The sequence below is a fragment of the Lynx rufus genome, unplaced genomic scaffold, assembly GCF_022079265.1.
Source record: "Lynx rufus isolate CCGP_SWC_20201006 ecotype Redwood Valley unplaced genomic scaffold, mLynRuf1.p SCAF_20, whole genome shotgun sequence".
In the NCBI taxonomy this organism is placed as follows: Eukaryota; Metazoa; Chordata; class Mammalia; order Carnivora; family Felidae; genus Lynx; species Lynx rufus.
This window is the reverse complement of record NW_025814835.1, coordinates 18,914,725-18,941,684: the sequence shown is the minus strand read 5'-3', so window position 1 is coordinate 18,941,684 and position 26,960 is coordinate 18,914,725. Positions and strand designations below refer to the sequence as shown.

Sequence of the window (26,960 nt, the reverse complement as noted above, 5' to 3'; positions counted from 1 at the left end):
TTTAATCAATATTACAAAGGTGAGTCTAACATCTAAAGTTAGGAGCTAATGTAGTATTCTGAAGTCATCAAATATTTAAAAATCAAAAGTACTTTGACTTGGGTTATACATAAAATTCAGTTTTCTGTGAGTACTGCAAGGAAGTAGCATCATCGAACGCTGAATAAGCCTGAGATTGGTTTTCTTGGCTTTTTCTTTTGTTTTTTAAACTTGACTGATATGCATCTGTGTTTTGAATTTTCAGGTCAGAATTTTAAAATTTTAATTAAAATTAACACTCTAACATTGAATTGGCAGTTTCTCTAAGATTTTCCTTATTGTTGGCAACTTGGCAGTTATTTCGCAGATTGCATGTTACAATAAAATTTCCATCTTACTGTTGTCCTGAAAGTCTTGGGTTTTAGCTTAGGGTGATCTCTGTATGTTGTTATATACCACGAGTCAATCTTATTCAGGTTTCTTATTGATTCATTTATTCATTCAGATTTATTAATGGTTATATAACTCCACATGTAATTTAATGAATGGTGAATTCATCTACTCAGTTATATTGTTAGCCGAATTTCTTTGTTCTCTGACATATTTATTCAAACCTATTTATTTAAAGTTTATTTATCTTGAGAGAGAGTGCCACGCATGCATGCAGATGGGGGAAGGGGCAGAGAGAGAGAGAGAGAGAGAGAATCCCACACAGCCTCTGCACACACTGTAAGCTCGGAGCCCAATGCGGAGCCCATCCCACCAACTGTGAGATCGTGGCCTGAGCCAAAATCAAGAGTGGGGCACTCAAGCGACTGAGCCACCCCTGCGCCCCTATTCAAAACATATTTAAGATTTAAGTTACAAGTTGTAAATTCACTGAAAGAAAGAAGGAGTGATACAAAAAGTTTGATTTTCCTAATTTTGTTTAAATAATAGCTTTTCTGTTAACTGTTAAAAGTTTTTTCAATATCGTCTGCTTGAAAGTAGAAATGCATTAGAACACATGCCAGCAAAATTTGATAGACACTCCTCCTTATCACTGACCGAAAGAGCCCATTTGCTGATTTTATTAAAACATGAGGTTACAGCAAGGTATAAAAGCATAATTTGCTAAAGGTAAGCCCTAAATTTGAATGTAAGCTTAGTAGCTAGTGTGCAAAGAGGGGCAGACCACCCATCCCTAGGTGTTCGTCTGATAGAACAGTTACTCAAAACAAGCATAACTCTAAACTTGAGATCAGGATGCAACTGAGAGTCTTCATATAAAAGACATAAAACATATATGCAGTTTTTAGGCCCTGCAGTTTTGGAGATTTCGTGACTCTCGAGAATGTGTTAGAAGGACGCTCACACAACTAAATATTAAACAAAGTATGATCAGTGCTCATTAGTTAAGAGAACTAGGGGTGCCTAGTCGGTTGAGCATCCGACTTTGGCTCAGGTCATGATCTCACAGCTCGTGAGTTCGAGCCCCACGTCAGGCCCTGTGCTGACAGCTCGGAGCCTGGAGCCTGCTTCAGATTCTGTGCCTCCCTCTCTCTCTGCCCCAACCCACTCGCATTCTGTCTCTGTCTCTCTCAAAAATAAATAAAAACATAAAAAAAAAAAAAAAGATTAGTTGAGAGAACTAAGGACCCAGCTGAGAAGGTGAAATGTGAAAACCAGCATGGAGTACGCACTCCCAGTCAGGCCCCGGGGGGAGTAATGGTCTCTAAGTGTGGTTCCTAGACTGTCTTCAAGAGAATTATCTGATTTCTAGGATCCACCTGAGAGACACTACCTCAGCCTGGTGCGAAGCCTGGGAAGCTATACTGAGCAGCCTGGTGATTGTTAAATACACTCACGTTTGAAAACGAGAACTCTAATAATCCAAATTGAGAAACACAAAACCTGAGTCCTTGTTCTTGATGACCATGTTCTGTTATACAAAACCGTGGACCCTTGAATGTTTGTTGCTTTGTATATCGAATAAACTCAGAGGAACTCCAAGGAAGCACCTGAAGACATTCCTTCACTTCCTCGGTTCTAGTCATGCACCATTAGTTTTTAGAGTTGCCCTTAGACCGTATCACACAGTGCCTGCCAAAGACGTTAACTTCCCACTGGTCATTGATTGGCTTTTATCTAAAACTCATTTGGAAAAAAAAAAAAAAAAAGAAAACCTAGGAGCTAGTTTAAAAAACACATAGTCCATCAAAACACGTGTTCCATTTATTCCTCTACATGTTCTAATTTATATGCCAAGAGTAAATTAAACCGTCAGAGAGCTGCCTTGTTCGGACCGCATGTCTGGTCTCCTTTGCAGTTCTGTGCCCAAGTTCCTCTTCAGCATCATGCCTGCAGTCACGTTGAAGAATCTTCCAAGAGGGTGTCATATGAAGATCGCCAGTGCATTGATTGTAAGGATCAATGCTGATGTCCCCAGCACTTTGCTTACTGTCCCTTCTGTGAAGACTCAGGACATTTCTTTTAAACTCGGATAACAAGCACTTTTTGTTCGTTTTGTCCTAAGGAGCCAGTATGTGTATTGTTTTTTGTGTCTGTTCTTTCTTCTACATAACCAGGGTTAATTTTGCTTTGGCCCTTAGGTAGCTCAAAGCCAGATCTTTGCCTGATTTTCAGTAAGTCATCAAAGTGACTTACGTCACCCATATTATATCTTTCCTCGTCGTCACACCTCAGATGGCTTTCTTTTCTGCCTTTTTACTGGATTATGGTGTTCCATATAAGCTTCCCTAAGTCCTTTGTGTAGTATGTGACTATATATGTGTGACTATATATATGTGACACATATATATATATGTGTATGTGTATATGTGAAATGGACACATATCTTAAATTTTACTTCAAAAGCTGTGGAAACAAAAATAATTGTATGCATAATACCAGTGATGATTATCTTCTAAACATTTTTTAAAAAGTCTTTCTATTAACTGCAGTATCCTAGATCTTCGTGGAGTAGTTTATGTATCTGTAGATACTCTCCTATATTATTTAGTGAAAGATCCAAAAATCACATTATTTTAACTGCTATATAAACTTTATAGTCATAGATTTAAATATTTCCTAATAATTCACATTTTGGTTCCAGGGATGTTATTAATAATATAGAAGCATCCATTAATAATAGAAGAAAATTACTTAAATTTCACTGCCCTTGAGAGACTGTAGCGCACACATCCTTCAAAGAACCGTTACACAAAATAGTTCTGCTGCCAGATTTTTCATCACTATAACAAATAAGGCTATATTATTATATAGGAAATACACTGCATTCTTTTTAGAACACAGATACATTATCAGTAAGATTCTTGAAACAGTGAATTACTTTTATATTTATGAATGAGCCGAATCAGAGGTACAGTCAGGTAACTTATTTAAGAAATGAATTCCTCCAGATTCTCGCCTGTCTCGCTGGCCTTTGCTTCGCCATCATCAGGCTTCTACATGAGGCCTCATTCGGCCCTCTGGGTAATTGTTGTTAGAGGCAGAAGTCCAGAGGGTTCTGAGTAATTTACATTTAATTGCCTGGACTAGAAAAAATACAGCATCCTTAGTTAAAAATGCCCTAGACACTAAGAAAGTAGAACCGATTTTTTTCAAGGAGTGGAGGATATGCATCAATGAAGTTTCTTCAGAATTTCCTTTTTAAAATGTAGTTACCAACTGCTATGTTGCTGAACTTGAATATCCTTGTGAAGTCCCTCATACAACAGACCATCAGCAACACTGAGCATGCCGTGTTTGATTCGGTTTGATTAATCAACCTCTGTTGGTCACCGTATAAACACTGACTCATTCTACATGGCTATATTTGATACAGTAGCCTAAAAAATCAAAGTGCAGAAATGCACAGGTGTTCCTGAACTAAGAGAAAAACAGTATACCACACATACGTGCGACATGTACTTGTTCTAAAGTGAATACAGGTGTGTTATTCATTTTGTAAAAATATTCTTTTGCTAGTCTCAGAATAAAAAAAATTAAGCTCTTGGAAGCTACTGCCTATCAAAGCTCCATTAGGAAAGAAAAGAAAATACCTCCGGAAATATAACGTAATTATAATGTGATGTTTAAATTTAAGACTGTTTTATTACGTTCTTGTGTACCAGTAGTGACAAAATGCATAGCACACAAAGGATTAGGGATTTAATAATGAAATTGTGAGTTGATGAGAAAATATGATTATATTTGGAGATATAAAAGTTCCAGGATTTTTTCATAGCAAAAATTACATACATATGCCTCTAAATGCAATTTTTAGTCACTTACGACTCCTCAGTTATGCACATTATAAGTAGCTTGGAGGGGCTTTTGTATCTACTTCCTTTAGAGTGCCCTTAGCAAAAAGTAACCAAAAGCCGTAGGCCCCAGAATTCCCAGATAGATCCTTATTTCATGCATTTTTATTTTAAGTTGAAGCAATTGATTTGAAATATAACTAAGAGTGATTCAACTTTTATGCTTTTGAAAGACTTGTCAAATAAATTCACAGATTCAAAAGAAATCCTTTGCTGGGCTCTGTCCCAATTTTTGGTTCAGAAAGTATGAACTCTTGACATAGGCACTCCATAGCAGAGGGTGGATAATGATACCAGCTCTGCCACTTAATATGTTGAGTCCTTAATTTCCACAAAATAAACGACACCTGTCATTTCACCTAAGCAGTGGCCTGGCTGCATTATTTTCATAGAATGACAAGTTGTAGAATGGTGAACCTGAAAACGACCTTATGTCACACATTACGTACTCCTGTCCTTCATTTTACAAACGGACAAATGTATGACTTTTTATGCTGACAGTGAGACGAAAATAAAGCCCAGCTCTGCTCAACAGATCCCACACCTGCTCTGTGTCCTGCAGAGGAGAGAGTCCACGGGCGTGCACACATCAGGCGACACACAGAGTTGGGCCATCTTATCAGAGGGCGACGTGGCTCCTGTTGTGTTCCAGGCGCTGGTCTCTTCCTGCCTCACTCTCATTCCATCCTCTTTCCCCGTCTTGGACTGTGCTCTCTGGAGAACCCTGCTGTCACTGTGTCTTCTCTTCCCCCTGGCACCTTGTCCTCAGCCTGGACGCAGGCTCTGTTATCTCCCATTGAACAATCCTCCCTTCCCTCCACATATCACCTGTCTGCTGCCTGGTCTCTCTTCTCTCCTCTGCCAGGAAAAGGAGTCTGTACTCTGTCTATTTGGTCACCTCTTGTGCCCTCTTGGCCCACTCTGATCTGATATTTGCCCCCACTATTTTGCTTACCTCTCTCTCTATCCCTCTGGTTAAACTTTTTTGATTGTCCAATGTTTTTTAGTCTTCAGGGACTCTCAAACTTTTTGGTCTCAGAACTCCTTAAAAAGTAAAGACCCAAAAGAATTATTTGAAATACTGAATGCAGTTCATGTTGATATAACAACATATTTTTATGAAAAATAACTACTTTGCAAAACAAACCAAAACAAAAACCCTGAAAAAGTAGCATTGCTTAACATTTTTATAGATTTCTTTCATGTCTGGCTTAATAGGAGACAGGTGGATTTTCACATCTCTGCCCGTCTTTAATCTGTTGCCATATGTTGTTTTAATTGAAGTACGTGGTGAAAAATCTGGCCTCACATAGACATAGAGTTGAAAACAGGAGGAACATTTCAATAGCCTTTTAAGATGATTTTGCATCTTCTTTAGCAGTTCACTAAAACTCAACATGTAGTCATTTTTTTTTTAATTTTTTTTTTTCCTTCAACGTTTATTTATTTTTGGGACAGAGAGAGACAGAGCGTGAACGGGGGAGGGGCAGAGAGAGAGGGAGACACAGAATCGGAAACAGGCTCCAGGCTCCGAGCCATCAGCCCAGAGCCTGACGCGGGGCTCGAACTCACGGACCGCGAGATCGTGACCTGGCTGAAGTCGGACGCTTAACTGACTGCGCCACCCAGGCGCCCCTACATGTAGTCATTTTTAAAGGTTAGCTGCAATGTAGACTCTGTAATCATAACAAACTTTTCATATTGTTATATTTAATCCGTTGGTATATCTTGCATTTTGAGAGGGTCTTTATAACATTACGCATCTGCCTTTGGAAAATATTGGTAGCTGAATTTGGGGGATTGTCCATATATTGTTACATTGCAGCACACATTACCAAAACATTTGGCTAATATTACCGTTGATCTCATCAAAAAGTCAGCGAGAATTGGGAAGCTAGAACTCTAATTTTTACCTGAGAGCGTCAGTTTTATCATTGACAGCAAATTCTGTCGGTGGTTTCTCTGGACAGGAATAACGTAGTTCATTTTCAAGAAAATGTCTGCCGAATGCTCAAGTCCAAATATGCACAGCGTGTCTCTGGGTTGTACGTTCAAGCACGAATGGTGTCGTGTGAAGAACAGCTGGTTTGTAGCTTTTGCACCTCAGCCCTGCCAGTGTCCTTTCCTGACACAACCGTCAGGCTTCAGCGTATGCCAGAAGTGCTTTCTGCACGCTTGCCATTGGATCACACTGCATATTCAGTTCAACACTGAACTTGTTTAGTTCTCTTTACTGCCAGCGCGTGGCTGCGGGAATGTAACAACGGCCGGTAGAGTTTGGTGCCGCGGCCTCGATTCAGGCCGCCGTGCCAGCAGCTTTACTTTTCACTGCTTTTACATCATCAGAGCAGCGTCAACGCAATGAACGGGTCACGTGACATCTCAGTATCTTCCAGAAGTAGTTTTGCTCTCGCAAACTTCCTGCCAGGAGCGCGAGGCCCCCACCCGCAGATCCCCCTTTGAGAACCGCTGATTTAGCAAACTAGCCTTTTGTTGGACCGAAGCGTGAAACTTACTTCTTCTTAATTAAAACTCTCATACGTACTTTGTGCACCCCTTAGATCCCAGAGATAGAAAGGTTACGTCATAACCTTTCCTGGGACCCAGCGCCTGGGGAGGAGGTGGGCTAGACTTGAGAAAGACCAGGGATTAGCTTCTCTGAGGCTCCATACAAATCCTAAAATCGATTCTATTTGCTTGCTTGCTTGCTTGCTTGCTTCCTTAATTTATTTATTTATTTATTAGGATTTTCATTTATTTTTTTATTTAAATATGAAATTTATTGTCAAATTTTTTGTTTCCATACAATACCCAGTGCGCATCCCAACAGGTGCCCTCCTCAATACCCATCACCCACCCTCCCCTTCCTCCCACCCCCCTTCAACGCTCAGTTTGTTCTCAATTTTTAAGAGTCTCTTATGTTCTACTTACTTTAAAGGATGCTTTACTTTCCTGCTTTCCTCACTCTGCCCATAGCGCAGTGCTGCTCTCAGAAGAGGGCCTCCTTGGGGCGCCTCGGTGGCTTAGATGGTTGAGCGTCCAATTTCAGCGCAGGTCATGATCTCATGGTTCATGAGTTCGAGCCCCGGATCTGGCTCTCTGCTGACAACTCAGAGCCCGGAGCCTGCTTCAGATTCTGTGTCTCTCTTTCTCTCTGCTCCTCCCCTGCTCATGCTGTGTCTCTGTCTCTCTCTCTCTCTCTCTCAGAAATAAATAAACATTAAAAATTTTTTTAAAAAGAAGAAGAGGGCCTCCTTAAAGAGCCCTGGACATGGGGTGCAACTCAGAGCACTGTGATATATACTACCTGGCAGCAAAACTCCCCACCGGTTAGGGCTCACGTTACAGGTGATATTATATTAAATGGGTTAGACCTGCATTTCTTGAAATCGCAGTCTCAAATTCAGCGTGCTGATAGCACCTCAGTCTTCTTTCTCTTCTTGAATAGCACCACACTTACTTCTTGGAACTTCTGTTCCCGCTACTCCCTCTGGCGGAACACTCCTCGTTCAGATCTTAATGCGGCCTCTTTGGTCTCATCTTTCAGGTCCACTCCCCCGCCCTCCCCGTCTCACACACCCTCCTCGCCATCGCTGTCACGTTGCCATTTTATCTCATAGAGTTTATATCATCTGAAGTCACCTTGTTCATATTGACGCTTAGTCGTTAGGTGTGTGAGAACAGGGGCCTTTTCTGGTTGCTTTCCTGTCGTGTTCCCAGCAACCCTAGGCGTTGAGGGAATGCACTCCAAGACTCTGTGCCTGCAGGGAGGCTTCAGAGGATCGCCCCTGGGACAGGGGGGTAGTGCAGGCACGCCCAGACCTCTCCACCCTCTTGCCTCAGAGGACCCATCCCTGGGATAGAGCGAGGGCAGGCACACCCGGGCCTCTCCTTCACCCCCTCTCACCTCTCCCATTGCAGCCTCACCTTCTCAATTTCTTTCCTGCCTCTTCCCAGTCCTAAATCTTGCCTCATCCTGTTGATTCCAAAGTTACCCTGTAGTCTCTTCTTAGCTTGCTTTTGATTCATCGAAACCAAATTCTCAAAGGTACAGAATATATATGAAATCTTAAGATCTATATTCTGTATACACACACACACACACAAACACACACACACACACACACACACCTATATATATATATGTGAGCGAGAGAATGAGAGCAAGCCTACTTTTTCTTTTCTTTTTTTTTTTTTTTAAATGTTTATTTATCTTTGAGACAGAGTGAGACAGAGCATGAACGGGGGAGGGGCAGAAAGAGAGGGAGACACAGAATCTGAAGCAGGCTCCAGGCTCCGAGCCATCAGCACAGAGCCCAATGCGGGGCTCGAACTCACAGACCGTGAGATCATGACCTGAGCGGAAGTCAGAAGCTTAACCAAAGGAGCCACCCGGGCGCGCCCCATCAAGCCTACTTTTTCAAAGATAGACACTATGTCAACAATTCTCAACCCTTTTTAAAGTCTCAGGACCCCTTTATACTTACAAATTATTGAGAACCCCCCAAAATTTTTGTTTATGTGGATTATAACTGTCAATATTTGGCATGTTAGAAATTAAAATTAAGGAATTTAAAAGGAACCCATTAAATGTTTATGCAGATAACATTTTAATGAAAAATTATATTTTCCAAGACAAAGCAAATTAGAAGAATGGCATTGTTTTGTTTTTTCCAATCTACCATTAATAGAAGCCTGCCAGATTCTCCTATCTGCTGCTGCCTGTGATAGCTCACATCCTGTAGCATTTGGAAAAGCCAACTATACACTCGTGAGAAAATGAGAGTGAAAAGGGAACATAGCATCTTAGTGTTCCTGTGAAAGCGGGTCCAGAGCAGAGCGTGCTTTAAGAACGGCCGCTCTAAGAGTGGCTGTGGGCTGCCTTCAGTGGCAGATGGGTTCTAGATTGTGGGGGCCCCTGCCTCTGCCACACCCAACTGGACAGCCTTGGGCATGTCTGTGGGCTTCAGTTTCCTCCTCTATAAAATGAGAGGCTTCCTAATAACCTGAGGCAAGGTACAACTCAAAAATGTGACAAATTTTTCCTCATTACTGACTTATTAATATATGATTACCAGTCATTCTATCTCATAATAAAGTTCTGAAACATGTTATGTCATATGCTCCTAATATAGGAATGCTACAGCTGCTTTAATGCCTTCCCTAAAATTCTTTGAAGTAATTAAGTATCAAATCTGAACCTACACTAGATTATTTAATGAACAAAAGACTCAACTAATATGAAAAGTAAGTTAAATATTTTAAAAAGAAGAAACAAGGAATTCCTGTTTTATTATGCTGTTTGTTGTAGCCTGATAAAGTTTTGTGGAAAAAGCCACTTAGGTAGAAGTCAGAGCATAGGTTTCACATGGTATCACCATTGTGCTTTTAACAGCATATTATTTATGGTACTTGTAGACAATGAAATATTCAGCACTAAAAAGAAATGAACTGTCAAGCCATTAAAGATATGAAAGAACTTCAAATGCTAATTAACTAAGTAAAAGGAGCCAATCTGAAAAGGCTACATACTGGGTGATTCCAACTATTTGACATTCTGAAAAAGGCAAAGCTGTGGAGTCAATAAAAAGATCAGTGGTTACCAAGGGTTAGTGGGAAAGAGAGGATGAATGGGCAGAGCACAGAGGATTTCTAGGGCAGAGAACCTACTCTGTGTGGTACTGTAATGGTGGATACATCATTCTACATTTGTCCAAACCCCTAGAATGTACGATACCAAGAGTGAATCCTAATGTAAACTCTAGACTCTGGCTGATGATAATGTGTCAGTGGAAGTTCATTAGTTGTAAAAAAAAAAAAAAAAAAAAGAAGAAGAAAAAAGGACCACTCTCGGAAGGTAGATGTTGATGATGAGGGAGTCTGGGGGGGGGCCAGGAGTATATGGGAAAACTCTGTGTATTTTCTGCTCAGTTTTACTGTGCAACTAAAACTGCTCTGGAAAGTAAAGTCCACTTCTTTTAAAAGCATATAATTATTCATTATAAAAAATCAAGAAATCAATATGAACTTAAGTGATGTGTAATGTTGAGCCTTCAGTATTTATTTTTGATGACAGCATATCATTCTCAATCATTCAGTGATGAGAAATTTTAATTAGTCACTCTGATGTGGCTTATACCATCTAATTATTTTAAATAACGCTAGATGGTGTTTATTTTTAGGATTGAAAATTAATATGAAAAGAAAATATTTTAATTGACTGGGTTTTGCCATGTAAATGATAAATCTCAGTACTCAATTCCAAAATTAGAAAAAAGGGATCACTGAAGAAATAGGACTCAGTAGGGGTGCCTGGGTGGCTCAGTCGGTTCATCTGCCTCTTGATTTCGGCTCGGCTAAGGTCAAGATCTCCTGGTTTGTGGGTTCGAGCCCTGCATTGGGCTCTGTGCTGTCAGTGCTATCTGCCGATAGCACAGAGCCTGCTTGGGATTCTGTCTTCTTCTCCTTCTGCCCTTCCCCGCTTGCTCTCTCTCTCTCTCTCTCTCTCTCTCTTACATAAAAATAAACAAAAAAAAAAAATAGGGGTCATTAAATGGAGTTCAGTTGATTTAACAAAGTAAAATATTTTTTTAAGCAATTGTGTGGCTTTTCGCAATTAAAATTTTCTGAAAGTATTTTAGAATTTGTTCACTTATTCAGCAGACATTTAATGTGTGCCTGCTCTGTATACGGGGCTGTGCCGAGTCAGTGCGGGCTGCCCGGCTACATCTGGTCAGTCAGGCACTGCACTGTTGCTGCTTCAAAAGCGCTGAAGTTGGCTTGGCAGAGGCAGGATGGTGAAGCAGAGAAAGGTCACGGTGCTACGGTAAGAGGGCATCCGGGACACATAGAAGAGTTCCAGGTGGTATGACACAGAGGAGGGACCAGGTAGTAGTGTAGTTGGAAAAAGGAGAGTTGGTGATGTCTTAGCCGAGTTTACAAAGATGAGTAGATGTTTATCAGGGAGACCAGTCCTTCTGACTCCAAAATCTGAGCTACTTCCATATGCAGAATTGGTGGTCATTGAATGAAATCTTACGTTAAATGTGATGGTGAATCTCTGACTGATGAGTCAGGGCTCACTTTGCAGAAATTACGGTGTGCATTCTTCTGCGTTATATGTTTCATTGCCAAGAATGAAGAAGTTTTCAAACAATCTGTGCATAGACCAGAGCAAATATTTAACGGCGTGAATACTTGGATTTCTTAGTACATGTTAGAGACTTGTAGTAGTAAGGAGGAAACTTTAAAGGGCTCAGGATATAAATTACTCTAATTTACTGTAAATGGAAAAATCGTCTGCATTTTAGGAGTATTGACATTGAATTCTTTTTATTTAAAAAATTTTTTTTAATGTTTTACTTATTTTTGAGAGAGAGAGAGACAGAGAGAGAGAGACAGAGTACGAGCAGGGGAGGGGCAGAGAGAGAGGAAGACACAGAATCCAAAGCAGGCTCCAGGCTCTGAGCTGTCAGCAAAGAGCCTGACGCAGGGCTCAAACTCGTGGACCGTGAGATCATGACCTGAGTTGAATTTGGATGCTTACCCAACTGAGCCACCCAGGAGCCCCTTGAAATTTAAAATGTTTTTGGGGTGCCTGGGTGTCTCAGGCAGTTAAGTGTCTGACTCGTGATTTCACCTCAGGTCATGATCTCACAGTTCATGGGATCGAGCACCATGTTGAGCTCTGTACTGACAGCACAAAGCATGCTTGAGATTCTTCCTCTCTCTGCTCCTCCCCTGCTCACACACACTCTCTCAAAATAAATAAATAAACATTAAAAAGTAAAATGTTTTTGTGGTTTTGCTGGATTTAACTGATTATCTCTCAGCTGACTTTTGTTGGGAAAAGTATGATCTTATATAGAAAATGTACTTTATGTTAAAACCTCTTAGTATGATCTTATATAGAAAATGTACTTTATGATAAAACACTTTTAGTTGTTCATGTCCTCTAAATGTAATTATTGTTTACCAACAGTTGTTTCCATTAAAAGATACCAGAACTGTGGCACATCATACTGCCATTAAAAAGATTGAGGTCAATCCGTTTCTACTGATATAGAAAGGTATCAGTTGAAGACAAACTAGCAAAGTTTCAGAAGAGTAGGTAAAATAAAATCATTTTTTGAAGAAGAAAACTATATGTACGGATCAATATTCACGCATGTACGCGTACGATACATATGAAAAGGAAAAAAAATCCTGGGAAAAGCATTTTCCTTGAGTGCCTAGGGTGCTGGAGGAGATTGGTGGTCAAGGGTAACTTTCCTTTCTTAACTGTTTATTTGTCTATATTCTCTGGGTTTCTTTTTTACAATGAGTGTGTATTTCTTTAAATTTGTTGTATATTAGAAAATTCAAATAAAAATAATAATAAAGTAACCATTGGGAAAACATTAAAGCTATAACAGATACACAAAAAACAAGGTAAAATAAGTAGTTTTGAACTGAATGGGAAAAAAAATCTAGACAGAAAAATGAAAAGTCTATATTTTCAGAGCCAGTTTACGTTTTCTTAAACTTTGTTATTATGTAGACAGTCTGATTGATCCTCTTTTCAAGTGAAAAGCTGAATCAGCTCTATTCACCCTAAATGGGCACTTAGACTCCAGTAAGGAGATGAACACTGTCTGCTTTAGAACAGTGCATGAGCTCATTTTTTTAAAAAAACTCCTCTAAACCTGTGGTTTGTTCTTATCCCATACGGTGATAACAATAATGGAATGTAAAGCAGCTTCTGTCCTAACTTCCAGGAAAATTCTTAAATTAGTTACCATTTTGTAGTCCTCTTTTTACAATAAATAATTATAGATGTTACCCGGATGCTCGGGTGAGTAGAAGTCCCTCTAAAACCATTTTAGTCCACTTCCCTGCTCCTAAGAAAAACTCCCCGACAGATGGCTGTTTGCCCTAAGGAAAATAGCACGTTAGCTACATCTGATTTATTCTTTCTGTGGTATATATTCAGAGGTACAGAAGATGGTGGTGATGATGATGCTGGTGATGCTGGTGATGGTGATGATGATGAAAGCTACTAAAGTGTGCATGTACTTACCATAGTAGGGTTTATTGTGTGCCAGGTACTGTTCTCAGTACTTGGCATGTATTAGCTCATTTAAGCCTCACAACAACCATGAGGTACTAGTGTTGAGGTACTAGGTACTAGTGTTGTTCCCATTGTCACATAAGGAAACCACAGCATAGGCAAATTAAGTAACTTGCCCAAGGTTCACACCAATTATTAAGTGGCAGAGCCAGGTGAGAAGAACTCTTTCCCAGCCATCATACGATGCACTCTTAACATGCATGGCATTTTCCTTGCAGAAATTCTGCTCCCTATACAACCTAGGAAGTATTTCCAGTTCTCCTCTTAGCATTCTGGCTACAGTGTGTCCATAGCAAGTTCTTCCAGAAGGAAAGTAATTCACCTGTTAAATATTTAACAGTGTTATTCAGGAAATATCTATAGACCACTTACAGTTTACAAGAGGCTGAATGGGAGATCGTGACTCTCAAATAGAATTCACCAGTATCCGTCACCATCTCAGAATGAGGAATTTTTCCATTTTGCCTTTTGAACTGGTGCCCTCCACAAGAATGACGCACTTCTAGAAAACATCTCCTTACCCTCCACCGCTCACATCCCCCAAAACTAACACAGCTCCCCTTGAACTGGTGCCTTTGCCAAACCACTTTTCACATCTGTAAATCTTTCAAAAACATGAGCAGCATGGAGACCTGGAGTTCTGGGGTCAGTGTGGGAACACGTTCTATGAAGTACCTTCTGATTTACAGAGTGTCCCCACCCCACCCCCGATTACAGCGATGTATCTGTGAAGACTGTCAGACAATGCTCTGAAAACCTGCTCTTCCTCTTCCCAGCCCTCACATGGTGGTCCTCAGAAGAGCTCTTTGGCATCTCATACTGGCCAGCAAGGGGACTGGGGCAGATGTCTGTGGGTAGTGTCTGTGCATTGATTGCTTCACCAAGAAGGCTTACCTTACCTGTTCTTTCCCGAAGAAGAGCTTTGCCTGTGTTTAGGGCTCCAATCTTCTTCTTTTTCAATTTTATTTTTTAAGTTTACGTATTTATTTTGAGAGAGACAGAAAGAGAGCACACGAGTGTGGGAGGGGCAGAGAAAGAAAGAGAGAGAGAGTCCCAAGCAGGCTCTGTGCTGTCAGTGCAGAGCCCAATGCGAGGCTGGATCCCACAGGCTGTCAGATCGTGACCTGAGCGTAAATCAAGAGTCGGACCCTTAACCAACTGGGCCACCCAGACACCCTTAGGGCTCCAATCTTCTTCGTGGGTTATCGGGAACACTTCATGGATATTGAAGAATTCACTCCTCATCTACTATGTATAGGGATACACGTTGTTGATTAGCTTTTAAATAATTTTTGTTTACATTAATAAAGAAACCTCCATGCAAATCCAGCAGAGTGTAACTAAATGAATCTCTAAAAAGTTATTTCATGCAAATTAAAACAAAAATGTGATACCATTTTTTTCCTTGTGTTGGTAAAAAAGAAAATTTGGTAATACCAAGTGGGGGTACTCTCTTACTTTTAGAGGGAATTGAAGGTAAATTGACATTGCCTATCAAATGTAAAATGTGTGTATGCTTTAATCCAGAGTCTTGCTTTGAGGATTCTGTCCTACAAAAACATTCACTTATATATACAAGGATCCACATACAGTACAACTTAACTGTCAGAAAGGGAATAGTTAAATAATGGAATATATGTATAGAGGAGTACAATGCAGGAATGAGAAAGAATGACGTGGGAGCCCGTATACTGACATAGGAGGGGGGTGGTTCCATGAAGTGTTGAGAGAAGAAAAGAAAGTTGCAGAATAGGATGGGTAATACGATATCATTTCTGTAACCAAAACTAGAAAAAACTCTTAGAAGATCCACCAAATCGTTAATAGTAGTCGACCGTTGGCGAGGAGAGGGGTTACCATGAGAGTGAGGACTGACTTTTTATTATATACATAATGGCGGTGTTTGAGTTTTTTATTTTATTTATTTTTTTATTATTTTTTAAATGTCTATTTACTTTTAAGAGAGAGACAGTGTGCAAGTGGGGGAGGGGCAGAGAGAGAGGGAAACACAGAATCTGAAGCAGGCTCCAGGCTCTGAGCTCTCAGCACAGAGCCCGACGCGGGGCTCGAACTCACAAGTCGTGAGATCATGACCTGAGCCGAAATCGGATGTTTAACTGACTGAGCCACCCAGGCACCCCTGAGTTTTTTTACAAGTACCTATTACCTTAATACCTTTTTAACAAGAAGAGTCAAAAGTTTGTGAACAGTTTTAAATCAACATCAAGAATTTCTAAAAGCCACTCAATAGTCCTAATTCCTCATTTACTTATAAAAATACATGTGTCAAGTATTTGGGGCAGTGCCAGATATAATTGTAAATAGTTATAAATTGTAAATAATCGTATTCATTCCATACATTCTGTTCTGCACACCCTTAGCATTTAGATGGTTTCATGTTAAGTTGGGGATTAATCTTGGATTTTTGAAGTGTTTCTTATTTTTTAACGCTCAAAGATACGAAAGTAGTAACAACCTGAGACTATTGCAGGTTACCAGAGTCATAGTGAAGAAAGAGACTCTACCGGTTTCTGTTTTCCTCCCAAATCATATTTTTGCTAAGAGTTGCTGTTTCCTTTTCCTGTGTGTTTCCAAATTTATTTTTTTTTTTAATTTTTTTTTTTCAACGTTTATTTTATTTTTGGGACAGAGAGAGACAGAGCATGAACGGGGGAGGGGCAGAGAGAGAGGGAGACACAGAATGGGAAACAGGCTCCAGGCTCCGAGCCATCAGCCCAGAGCCTGACGCGGGGCTCGAACTCACGGACCGTGAGATCGTGACCTGGCTGAAGTCGGACGCTTAACCGACTGCGCCACCCAGGCGCCCCCCAAATTGACTTTTAAATTTCACATCAGTTTTCTCTTATTTGAAGGCCACTTTTAATAAAGACAAAAAGATCACCAATTCAAAGGAGACTATAAATAGAGATTACCGAAGCTCTTTCAAGACTCAGGCACTGGGTGCTTGGCACGCTCACAAGCAAAGTGATTTGCTCCAGGATCCTGCACTCAATTCACATGTGTGTTTCACACTATAAACCGCTCCATTGTGGAGTGGATGTCACCCCATTGTGACTTAGTCCTGAAGAGTCGAAGTCATAGATAGGGCTTTGGAGAAATAAGATAACCTATTGCAGTGTTTACTAATGACTGATAAGTTATTTCTGTTAATTCTGTTTTGTGTGTGTGACAGTACCATGTTCATTGACATTTTTGTGTGGCAGATTCTTAGCATAATCTTTATTTCCATAACAACATTTATACCAAAAATACATACTTTCGTGTATACATCGTTACTTAGACTATATTTGCCTTCTTGAGTTTCAGCCTAGGTAGTCTTTTCTAGTTCCCTAAGGTAGAATTAAATAGTTTCCACTATGCAGCTGTTGGTCTCATGCTGATATATCCAGGTTACGGGGGCCTTTTCAGATAATTCCATGTAAATCTACAGTTGTTTGTCTCAATTAAAAATAGATTTTTAGGGGCGCCTGGGTGGCGCAGTCGGTTAAGCGTCCGACTTCAGCCAGGTCACGATCTCGCGGTCCGTGAGTTCGAGCCCCGCGTCGGGCTCTGGGCTGATGGCTCGGAGCCTGGAGCCTGTTTCCGATTCTGTGTCTCCCTCTCTCTGCCCCTCCCCCGTTCATGCTCTGTCTCTCTCTGTCCCAAAAAAAAAAAAAAAAAAAAAAATTAGATTTTTAGAGTGATCATGGGGCTGTTCTCTGTTTCTTGACTTCTGCCTAACTTTTTTGGACAGTTTTTATTTCTTTTGTTTCTTTACCTCATTATTTTATTTATTTTTTTTAAATTGTTTTTTTAACTTTTGTTTATTTTTGAGACAGAGGGAGACAGAGCATGAATGGGGGAGGGGCAGAGAGAGGGAGACACAGAATCGGAAGCAGGCTCCAGGCTCCGAGCCATCAGCCCAGAGCCTGACGCGGGGCTTGAACTCGCAGACCGCGAGATCGTGACCTGAGCCGAAGTCAGACGCTTAACCGACTGAGCCACCCAGGCGCCCCTTTACCTCATTATTTTAGACCCTATAAAATACTGGTCTTAAAAACCAGTATGTTTAGCACAGTTTATACACTAGTCCCCAAAGGATAGGCATAGTGTTTGAACTTCTTACTGCATGACTTTTTACTGTTTGTTTGGACCACATTTATGTATTCATACATTCAACCAAAGATAAAGAAAAAATAGGATGTTGGACTACACAGTAATGGAGGAAAGGCTGCTGTCTTCGACAATCTTGTCGAATGCCCCATGAAGCTCTCCTTTGTCAAGATCATCTTGGAACAGAGACATAAACAAAGTGACTGTATGATCTGAGCCACGGGGACATCAGGCAGATGAGATTTTCAAGCAGAGGGAGCAGCAAGTGTTCAAGCTCCAAAGTGGAAACACTCTTGGCGTATTCGAGAAAGTACAAGGAGATCAGTATAGTTAGAGCAGAGTGAGCAAGGGGAGAGCAGGTGACGTCTGAGAGGTGGGACCACATCACGTAGAGTCTTGAGGGATGGTTGTGAACATAAGACATGTGACTTGATTTATGGTTGAAGAGGATGTCCCCGGCCGCATGTGGGCGCTGATCAAAGTGTGGGTATCAGGAACTAAACTTCTGGGACGGTAACCAACCCAACCCCAGCAAGAAATACATTTTGTAACATTACCGAATTCCAGTTTATTCTTTTTTCACATGCTTGGGTGGTAATGGATTCTCTAACTTAGCCGAGTTTCTTTGTGATGGGCCAAGCAACAGAGATCATTGTTTTAATTTGAATATAATGAAGGGACTCTCGCCAGGTTGTGACCCAAGAAAGCTGCCCAAGTGACATGGTATCAGTGCAGGGAACTGGAGACTGAGATCCCATTTCACAAGACTCCACACACACGAGTCCTTATTCTAAGAACACCCCCCTTCCAAATTTTGGAGGAATTTAAGACTGTCACATAGGATCAGGTCACGGCTGGGATAATTTTAAAAACTGTAGTGGATCCTCCTCTTCAATCCATTGATATCTTTGTGGGTAGCGGTAAATAAGGCCTATCTCACTATCCTTGATCTTGACAGGCCCTCAATAGAAAACTGGTTCCAGGAGAGTAGTAGTCTAGGGGTATGGTGGATTCTGGAAACCCTCGGCAGAGATAGGCCTACTGCAGCAGCCAGTCCCTAGAGTAGACACTTATGAAGTGACTGCATGTATTTCTTCTTTTAAAAGAGACGCTGTGTAAAGTTTAACAAGAAATCCAGAGATAAAAACGTGCCATTAGACCTTCACTGTCTAGAACTGTTATATCATTTAGAAGTATTACTCTAGCAGTAAATTGTAGAGAATGAAAATGCAGACCTGTAACATATAGCCCTTTCCAGGCAAACTAAAGCTTTCATACCAGGAATAGATTTTGACCTTTTTTTTCTTCCGTAAATTGTGGTGTTTATAGATGATACAGAAACATGAAGTTGATATCCAGAGCACAGAAGATGACCAATGTAACAAAAACTTTTAAGATTCTAGTTTAAGTAAATTTTGTCCACACTAATGTATTTTACCACAGGGTTGTTTTGAGGAGGAGAATTTTGAGAGATAATTATAGTCCTGTTCTGCAGAAAGATTTAGGCAATATTACCACTACATCTGTGCAAAGTTTAATCATAGATTTTGAAAATACTTCTGGAAATTTTATTTTCCTATGGCTATTAGCCGGCACAGAATATTTAAGCCGTTTGTTAGATATTATGTTCCATGTTACTCTAATAAGGAATAGATTGTGTGTGCTTAAGTGTGTAGATGTAGGTGTAGACACACGGTGATGCCCGGTACTTAAACCACTGTAATTATTGAATAATAAAGTAGTGTTTTTAAACTCTTCAGATTTTTATTTTCAGTTCTAAGAAATTGGATTTTGAATGCTGATTCCTACCTTCTCTGATAAAGTAGAGTGACATGATGCTTTAGACAGGAAAAACTTTGAGAAACTAACCTTTTACTAATCAGTTAATAGTGGGGAAGCTTCATATGTGTCAGAAGCCTTCAGTACCCTTTCTTCTCTCAAGCCAGTATACAGAGAGGACATCCCATACCTGAGCCCAGCAAAACCAGCAGGCCATCCCAGTATAGTGTCTTTTGTGTGACTAAAAAGATAAAACATTAATTTTGCACTGAAAGGAAAGAAGTCGTGTCACTGGGTAAGGCTTAGGGATAGGACGAAAGTATTATTGAATCCACTACTTGCTAATAAGTACCAAACAAAAAGTTTTAAAACTTAATATCTTGTTTCCTAGATTTATGAAATGTGGATGGATGTCATAATGAATGCCCAAACAGCTTTATCAGAATATCTCTGGTTTCAAAATCCTCACATTCAAACCTCTTTCTCTCTCTCAGCCTCTCAGAAATGTAGTTGCATGGCCAGGTAGTATTTTACTCAGTTTCAAGAAAGCATTAGAGCAGTAATTTCCTTGCTGTCATGTTTTACCTCCCCGTCCCATCTTTAAAAAGATAATAATGGAAAAGTTAGCTTGGTAGTATGACATCAAAGAGAAAAAAGGCAACAGTTGTGTGGTAGAATTGTGTAATATCATAAATATTTAGGGTAAGCCACTTGTTCATCTGGGCAACTCATACTGAGTATATTGAAAACTCTTTGGGGCTATAAAATCATACCTTATTTATACTTGTAATAATTTTTATTCGTATCTTCCCAGGCTCCAGCCATATGGTCATGAAATCATTATGGCAAAGCATAGATCTGGAGTTCAGATACCTAATTCAGTTGAGAAAATTAATTTAGCAAAAAAGAAATAAAAGTAAATCAGCCTCTTATAACCTTCAACTCATCCTCCCTAAGCTTACTTTTCATGTAATGCCAAATAAGTACCAAATATGCTTACTTACACTACTGTACTCGTAGCTCTCATTTAGATAAACTGGCAAATGTGGAAGATCTATGGAACTTGCCAGATAACTTTTTCTTGTGGCTGACTTACTAATTTCATTCTAAATTATTGATATCAACTTAAGCATAACATTTATGTAGCTTTTTATGATTGTTCTGCTAGAAAGAATATTTCACTGCTTAATACTCTAATAAAATGTGAGAACGTAATCAGATTGAATATGCACGCCTTTTCATCTTTTCCGTTTCTGTTCGAATAGAAGTATTTGCATAATAGTTACTCCAACAGAACTGAGTTTCCATATTAAATCTCGTTTGTATTTGACCCTGTTTATCGTTTGAAAATTCAAGGGTGTTTGTAATGATGAAGTTGTCTTTTCCTGCCAGTAATTATTAACGGGACTAAGTGGTATTCCACATCATTTTTCTTTCAGTTGATTTTAAGAGCCACTAAAGTGCAACAGTTTTGAAAAATCTGTGTATTAATTATCTGGTGATTTAAAAATATATGTCAGAGCCCACTTCCACCTCCAGGTTATCTCACCTGTTTTTTTTGTTTGTTTGTTTTTGTTTGTGTTGTTGTTAAAATGTTCAATCCAGGTTCTACATGGTCAGCTATTATGAGCGGAATCACAGAATAGCCGTTGGAGCTCGCCACGGTTCAGTGGCCCTGTACGACATCCGGACTGGAAAATGTCAGGTAAATAAATCATTGCGACTTCCTCTCCATAAAGTGTGGAAGTTATTGAAAGGAGTGGGAGACTAGCGCTTCACCAGTTGACATGCTGAGCTGCTGGAACATTATGGATAATGCCAAAGGGATCAATAGTTTAATGAAGGACTCAGAGAATATAGAGCCCTACTGTCTTTATTCACTGGCGACGAAGGGCGGCCACAGATGGGTTCCTAACAGAGCCCAGAGAAAGGTGGTCCTGCTCACCAGCTCTTTGGCGGTAAATCTTTTCTTTCAAACAGAGTTTTCTGATTCTCCTATTTTTGCCATGTGTTGTCTGAGAAACTCTGGATGATACATTATTTTGATTAATAACTAACCAAAAATTAATTTCCCAAGTGAAACCAGATATTTGGCAATTATAAGACAACATTCCAGCCAGAGTTTAAGAGAAGAAGAAAACTACAACAGCATTGAGTGTGGCTCTATAAAAGTGAGACTGATGAGATAATATGTTATTTTTTATACTTTTATAACTCCTTGTATACTTTTATAACACTTTATTGCTGATGAAGAATCGTTCATGATTTCGTTTTTCATCTCGATCACTGGATTCTCAAAATGTGCCAGTTGGTTAGACAGGGCACATCTGGCCCTGCTCTAGATAGAGGTGAATCAAAACTCTGAGACTTTAAATCTGTTTATCCCAGAGATCATACTATTAGCAAATGGCAAAACCAAGGCTAAGCTCCCCGGTGATTATGGTAAATTTATAGTGCTCATTGATAAATAGTTCCAAGTCATAACTTCCTATGTTTCATTGTAGCATTTATCAGTGCTGATCTATTCCACCATATTAGGAATTATATTCAACTGTATTAGGAATTTCAACTGTATTATGAAGAAATTCATAAGGCTATAGCTAAAATTTTAAACTGCCTCTTAAATTTAATCAGCATTTAATTTATTCTCCAAAAGCTTCCCTGGTTGCTTTTCATGAAACCGTGGTTCTAAGAAATGGTAACAGATGTTGGGGGGGGGGGAGAGTTTCAGGGTCAGACAAGTTTAGGGGAGACGACTGGAATGTTGAACACTTTTTTTTTTAAGTTTTTTAAAATTTTTATTTATATTGAGAAAGATATAGCGAGCAAGTGAGGGAGAGGCGGAGAGAGAGACAGAATACCAAGCAGTATATTTAGTACATTTAGACATTTTAGTGCCCCCGTGATGTTTTTCCTACTTAGCTTCTTGATACCCCAAATGATCATTAGTGTTGTATGATTGAATAACGGTTACCTCCCAACTCTGTATGGAAATAAAGGTTACCCTTTCTTCTAATCACTCAGAACATGAAAATGAAGCTAAATCTCTAAACTCGGTCTTCACTGCTTTAGCCAGTGACCAGTTATATCCAGTGACAATGACACTTCGGGGATTCTCATAACTCTTTCATGGTGTCAGTGTTGTAGTATTTGAAATCAGTGAGTCAACAGTTGAAACAGAATACACAAGTATACTTGTCATGTTCAGAAATGATGTCTTCTTAGGAGTGAATCCAAGGACTAGGAGTTTTGAACTGGGAATACGCGGTAACGTATTTCTCGAATTAGCTCTCCGCATCAGGTAACACAGAGAGGGGGACGGTTTCCCTAGCATGAGTGAAGACACAGAGATATGACATAAAACATGTAGAGAGGATAACTAGAAAGTTCACTAGACTCTAAGGGTAGGGTTCTGATTTTGCAGGACGGTAAGGCTTATATAACCACTATACAGGGAGAGTCACAGCTGATGGGAAGATGTGCTGTGACCTGGGCGGGGTGCCAGACTCTGAGGGGACATCCATGGGCCCAGTGGAAGCAGAGGACCCATGCCTGTGAGGGAGTGGAGGAGGAACGTGTAGGGTCCCTGTCATTGTCACTCCGTTGCTTGGTAAAGGATAGAACAGAAACACTAAGTCTCTGTCCCTTACCTTTTGGCATTGGCTGCTGCTATTTTGTGTTTGTTTTTGTTTTTTTAAGTCCATTTTCTCTCGACTTGTTCTCCCCAAACATAATGGAAGATTATACAAAGCCACAGAATAAATATGCATATCTGTCTGGAGCATGAATTTGACTTCAGTGTAACTCTTGCCCAGATCTGCCTGCCCCGTTTCAGTAAATGTTCTACTGGGACACAACCACACTGGTTACTTGGACGACTTGCTCGTTGTCTGTGTTGCTGTCGCACTGCAAGAGCGGAACTGAGTTGTTGTAGCCACTGAAGACCATATACTGTGTAGTCCGCAAAGCCGAAAATATTTACTAGCTGGCCCTTTACAGAAAAAGCTTGCTGACCTGCGCCTTGGCTAACTGAGGAGGGAGGGTTAAGTCATGTAACTGCCAAGTCAGTGGAAACACTATACTGTAATACATCAGAGAAGAATAATTAGAAACCGTGTGGCTTGAAGCCCATCACCACTTACGCGTCTCATAACCTCAGGGAAGTTTCTTAAACCTCTCCGAGCTGAAGTTTCCCCGCCGCCAGCCGTGATAGAAATAGTGCCTGTTACTGTGAGAAGTAAATCGTGTAATTGATGTGAAATTGTTAGCACGGTGCCCGCCAGGCCGTTAGTTTAGTAAGTGCTGGTTGTTGTCATAATATTCACAGAAACTTGGAAACCCATCCCGTTGCAGTTAAGTTGCATTAACTTTAGACAACAGGCAAGGTCACTTGAAACATCAGGGTGTTTGTGGACTCTGGGGCTGTTCACACTCCTCGCTGGTGGACCAGGGAAGCAGAGCGCCAGAGGCCATGCGTGGATTTCCTTCCTAAAGGCAGCGCTTGCCGGTGGTGTTAGGCCGACTCTCGGCTGACGATGGAAATCAGAACTTTGATGTTAAAAATCCTGCTGTGGTGCTGACTACGTTTTTACCTGACAAGCGCTAGCAAGTTAGGAATATACCTGACTCGACTTTTGCTTAATTAAAGAAAAAGAAACGTACCTCCCTAGGAAGTACTTAAATTTTGTTGGTAGGCAGCGTTCTCGATAAGCAGGCTAACGAAGTTCCGTGGATGCTTAGAGCTACAGGTTTGTGTGTGGTTAAATCAGCGATGAAAATCCTCCCTCTGGCAATATCTGCCTTTGGTTTGGCAGACTTGATATTATGTCTCACTGACTCGCCAATCTTTTTGAGACACATCCTTTGTGATAAATAACTGCTGGCTCTGTGCCAGTTTCTCCGAGGTACCTGTTAGCTAGTTTCCCTCAGGAAGTTCTCACGGTGTCACTTGGACATATCTGATCCACTCGGGTAAATCCAGATACTTACTTTCTTTGGCCATAGTGTTAGAAAAAAGGCAGTGACCTGTGGCAGAAAGTATGGCAGAAATCATCTAAATCTTATAAGAATTTTATTATGGAAAAGTTTAAGTTCCTTCAAGAACTCATTTTTGGAAAAAAAAAAAACCACCTCATTTTTGAAGCTCATTTTTTAGTGTCTAGAACACAGTGGATGGGGGTGCCTGGGTGACTCAGTTGGTTAAGCGGCCAACTTCAGCTCAGGTCATGATCTCACGGTTCACGAGTTCGAGCCCCGCGTCGGGCTCTGTGCTGATGGTGTGGAGCCCGGAACCTGTTTCGGATTCTGTGTCTCCGTCTCTCTCTCTGCCCTTCCCCCGCTTGTACTCTGTCTCTCTCTCTCTCTCTCTCAAAAATAAACATTAAAAAAATTTTTTTGAAAAGAACATAGTGGATGCATAATAAAATACATGTTGATCAAATAAAACACCGTGAGTCTTAGGAGTAAAAAATATAGTAAGAAACATTGTATGACGTGGTAAATAAAAATAAAGTATCCTTAATTATATTAAAAATGTATTTGTAATCTTAGGCATAATTATATCCTGGTATGTCAGAAACCCTCCCTCCCTCCTTCCTCTACTTGTTGTTTCTAAGGGATATCGGATAGGATATTTTTTCAGAAATAGCCCAGAGAACCTCTTTGTTATGAGTCATGAAAAGTACCTGTATGTGTCTTGGTGAATCCGCCTTTACCGACTCCTTTTAAAAAATGCATTTTGTAATCCTTTCTGTAGCTACCATTTGCTCCTGTCCTTTGTCTCACTAGTGTACATATTGAATGACTGGCCTGTAGCTCCTCCTTCGCCCCACACCTTCTAGCTTCCACCTTTGCAGAGCCGCTGAAACCACATACTCAGACATCACTGGGGTTCTCTGGTCCACACCAGGACCAAGGGGTCCCTCTTCTCACATTCTGTCTTTTGACTTCCACAGCTCTATCACTTATCTTGATTTTTCATTTTATTGTAGCCTTAGCTGGTTTTCTTAATGTCTTGAGGTATCCTAATGTTAATTTTTTACATATATAAATTTTTAAATATTTATTTATTTTGAGACAGGTGGGGCAGAGAGAGAGGGAGGGAGAATGAGTTCTAAGCAGGCACTGAACTGTCAGCGTGCCCAACATGGAGCTTGAGCTCACAAACCATGAGATCATGATCTGAGCCAAAACCAAGAGCCAGACGTGTAACCAACTGAGCCAGTCAGATGCCCCCAACCCCTAATGTTACTTCTTACTGCTCTACTGCCCAGAGCCTGAGTTTCTTCCCTCACCTGTTCTTTTTCCTGACTTTGGCTAAGAATCCATACATTATCATTGACTCTTCCTCTTAGCAGGTGAGACAGATCAGGTCTACAGCCTGGGCTCAGCCTAAACTCCAGCCCTAAGGCTTTTATCTGCTAGACATTTCCATTTCGCTTCTTGTCATTGTTTCAGATTCAGTGTTTTATTTTTTTTTTAATTTTTTTTTCAACGTTTTATTTATTTTTGGGACAGAGAGAGACAGAGCATGAACAGGGGAGGGGCAGAGAGAGAGGGAGACACAGAATCGGAAACAGGCTCCAGGCTCTGAGCCATCAGCCCAGAGCCCGACGCGGGGCTCGAACTCACGGACCGTGAGATCGTGACCTGGCTGAAGTCGGACGCTTAACCGACTGCGCCACCCAGGCGCCCCCAGATTCAGTGTTTTAGAAAATCTCTCCAAGGCTACATTCTACCTGCTTCTTTCCTAACCTGCCTTTTTCTGTTAAGGGCCCAATTATATAATGATATCACAATTCCTATTCCTTGTCCTTCACCCATTCATACCCAGTCACTGAGCTCAGTCAACTTTTCTTAGCAATATACCTGAAATCTACCTTTTCTTCTGCTAACAACCTAAATTAGGCCCTTCACCTGTGTGCTTCAAGGTCTTTGAGATTCTGGCCTTGATTGTCATACATAATCCCCTCCTCCTCTGAGCTGCGTTTTATTCAATAACACTGTGCCGTGCTGTCCCCTGTCTTGGTCCTCTCCCAGGGTACGTAGGAAAGCATTCAAAAATATCTGTAGGATGATCTGTTGCAAACACAGTAAAGATTTCAAGAAACGCCCCTTTCCCATTACACTTCTCTTTAGATTATATTGAAATGTCTGATTTCACTGAATATATACAGGTGTACAGTTGCTGTATATTTATAGGTGAAGTGCTGCTGGTTAACAAAAATGCTGAGGATAATCCACATTAACATAATGAAAATTGGCCCTGTTTTCATTAACGTTTCTATCGAAATTTATTTTCCTTTGACCTTCCTTTGAATTCCTTACACCCCCATAAATCTATATGGCCTTCTCAAATTCTTTACTTCTACCATATTTCTGGTTTGGGTAAATTATAATTATTTCTTTAATAGCATTTGTGACCTGCCAAATTTGATATTAAAATTAATTAGCAAGTTATATATCTATGTCTAATAGCAGTATTAGAGCAGATTCTGGAGGCAGACTGACTTGGGTTTGAATCCTTGCTCAGCCCTTATTAGCTTTGAGGCCTGAGCAAGGTACTTAAATTCTTTATGCTTTAGGGTTTTTATTTTTTGCCTATAAAATGGACATAATAACTCTCATAACATTGTGTTGTAAAGATTAAAAGAATATATATAAAGCAAATGTCAGCC

The 26,960-nt window shown here is 40.3% G+C and overlaps 1 protein-coding gene across 1 annotated transcript in view; it reads left to right on the top strand.

Moving 5' to 3' along the window:
- Positions 1–26,960, top strand: part of WDR7 (WD repeat domain 7) — a 357,963-nt gene that overhangs the window by 264,870 nt on the left and 66,133 nt on the right. The window contains exon 26 of the mRNA XM_047086392.1: positions 20,890–20,989. Within this exon, the coding sequence (XP_046942348.1) occupies positions 20,890–20,989 (100 nt within the window). The remainder of the gene's footprint in view (positions 1–20,889; positions 20,990–26,960) is intronic.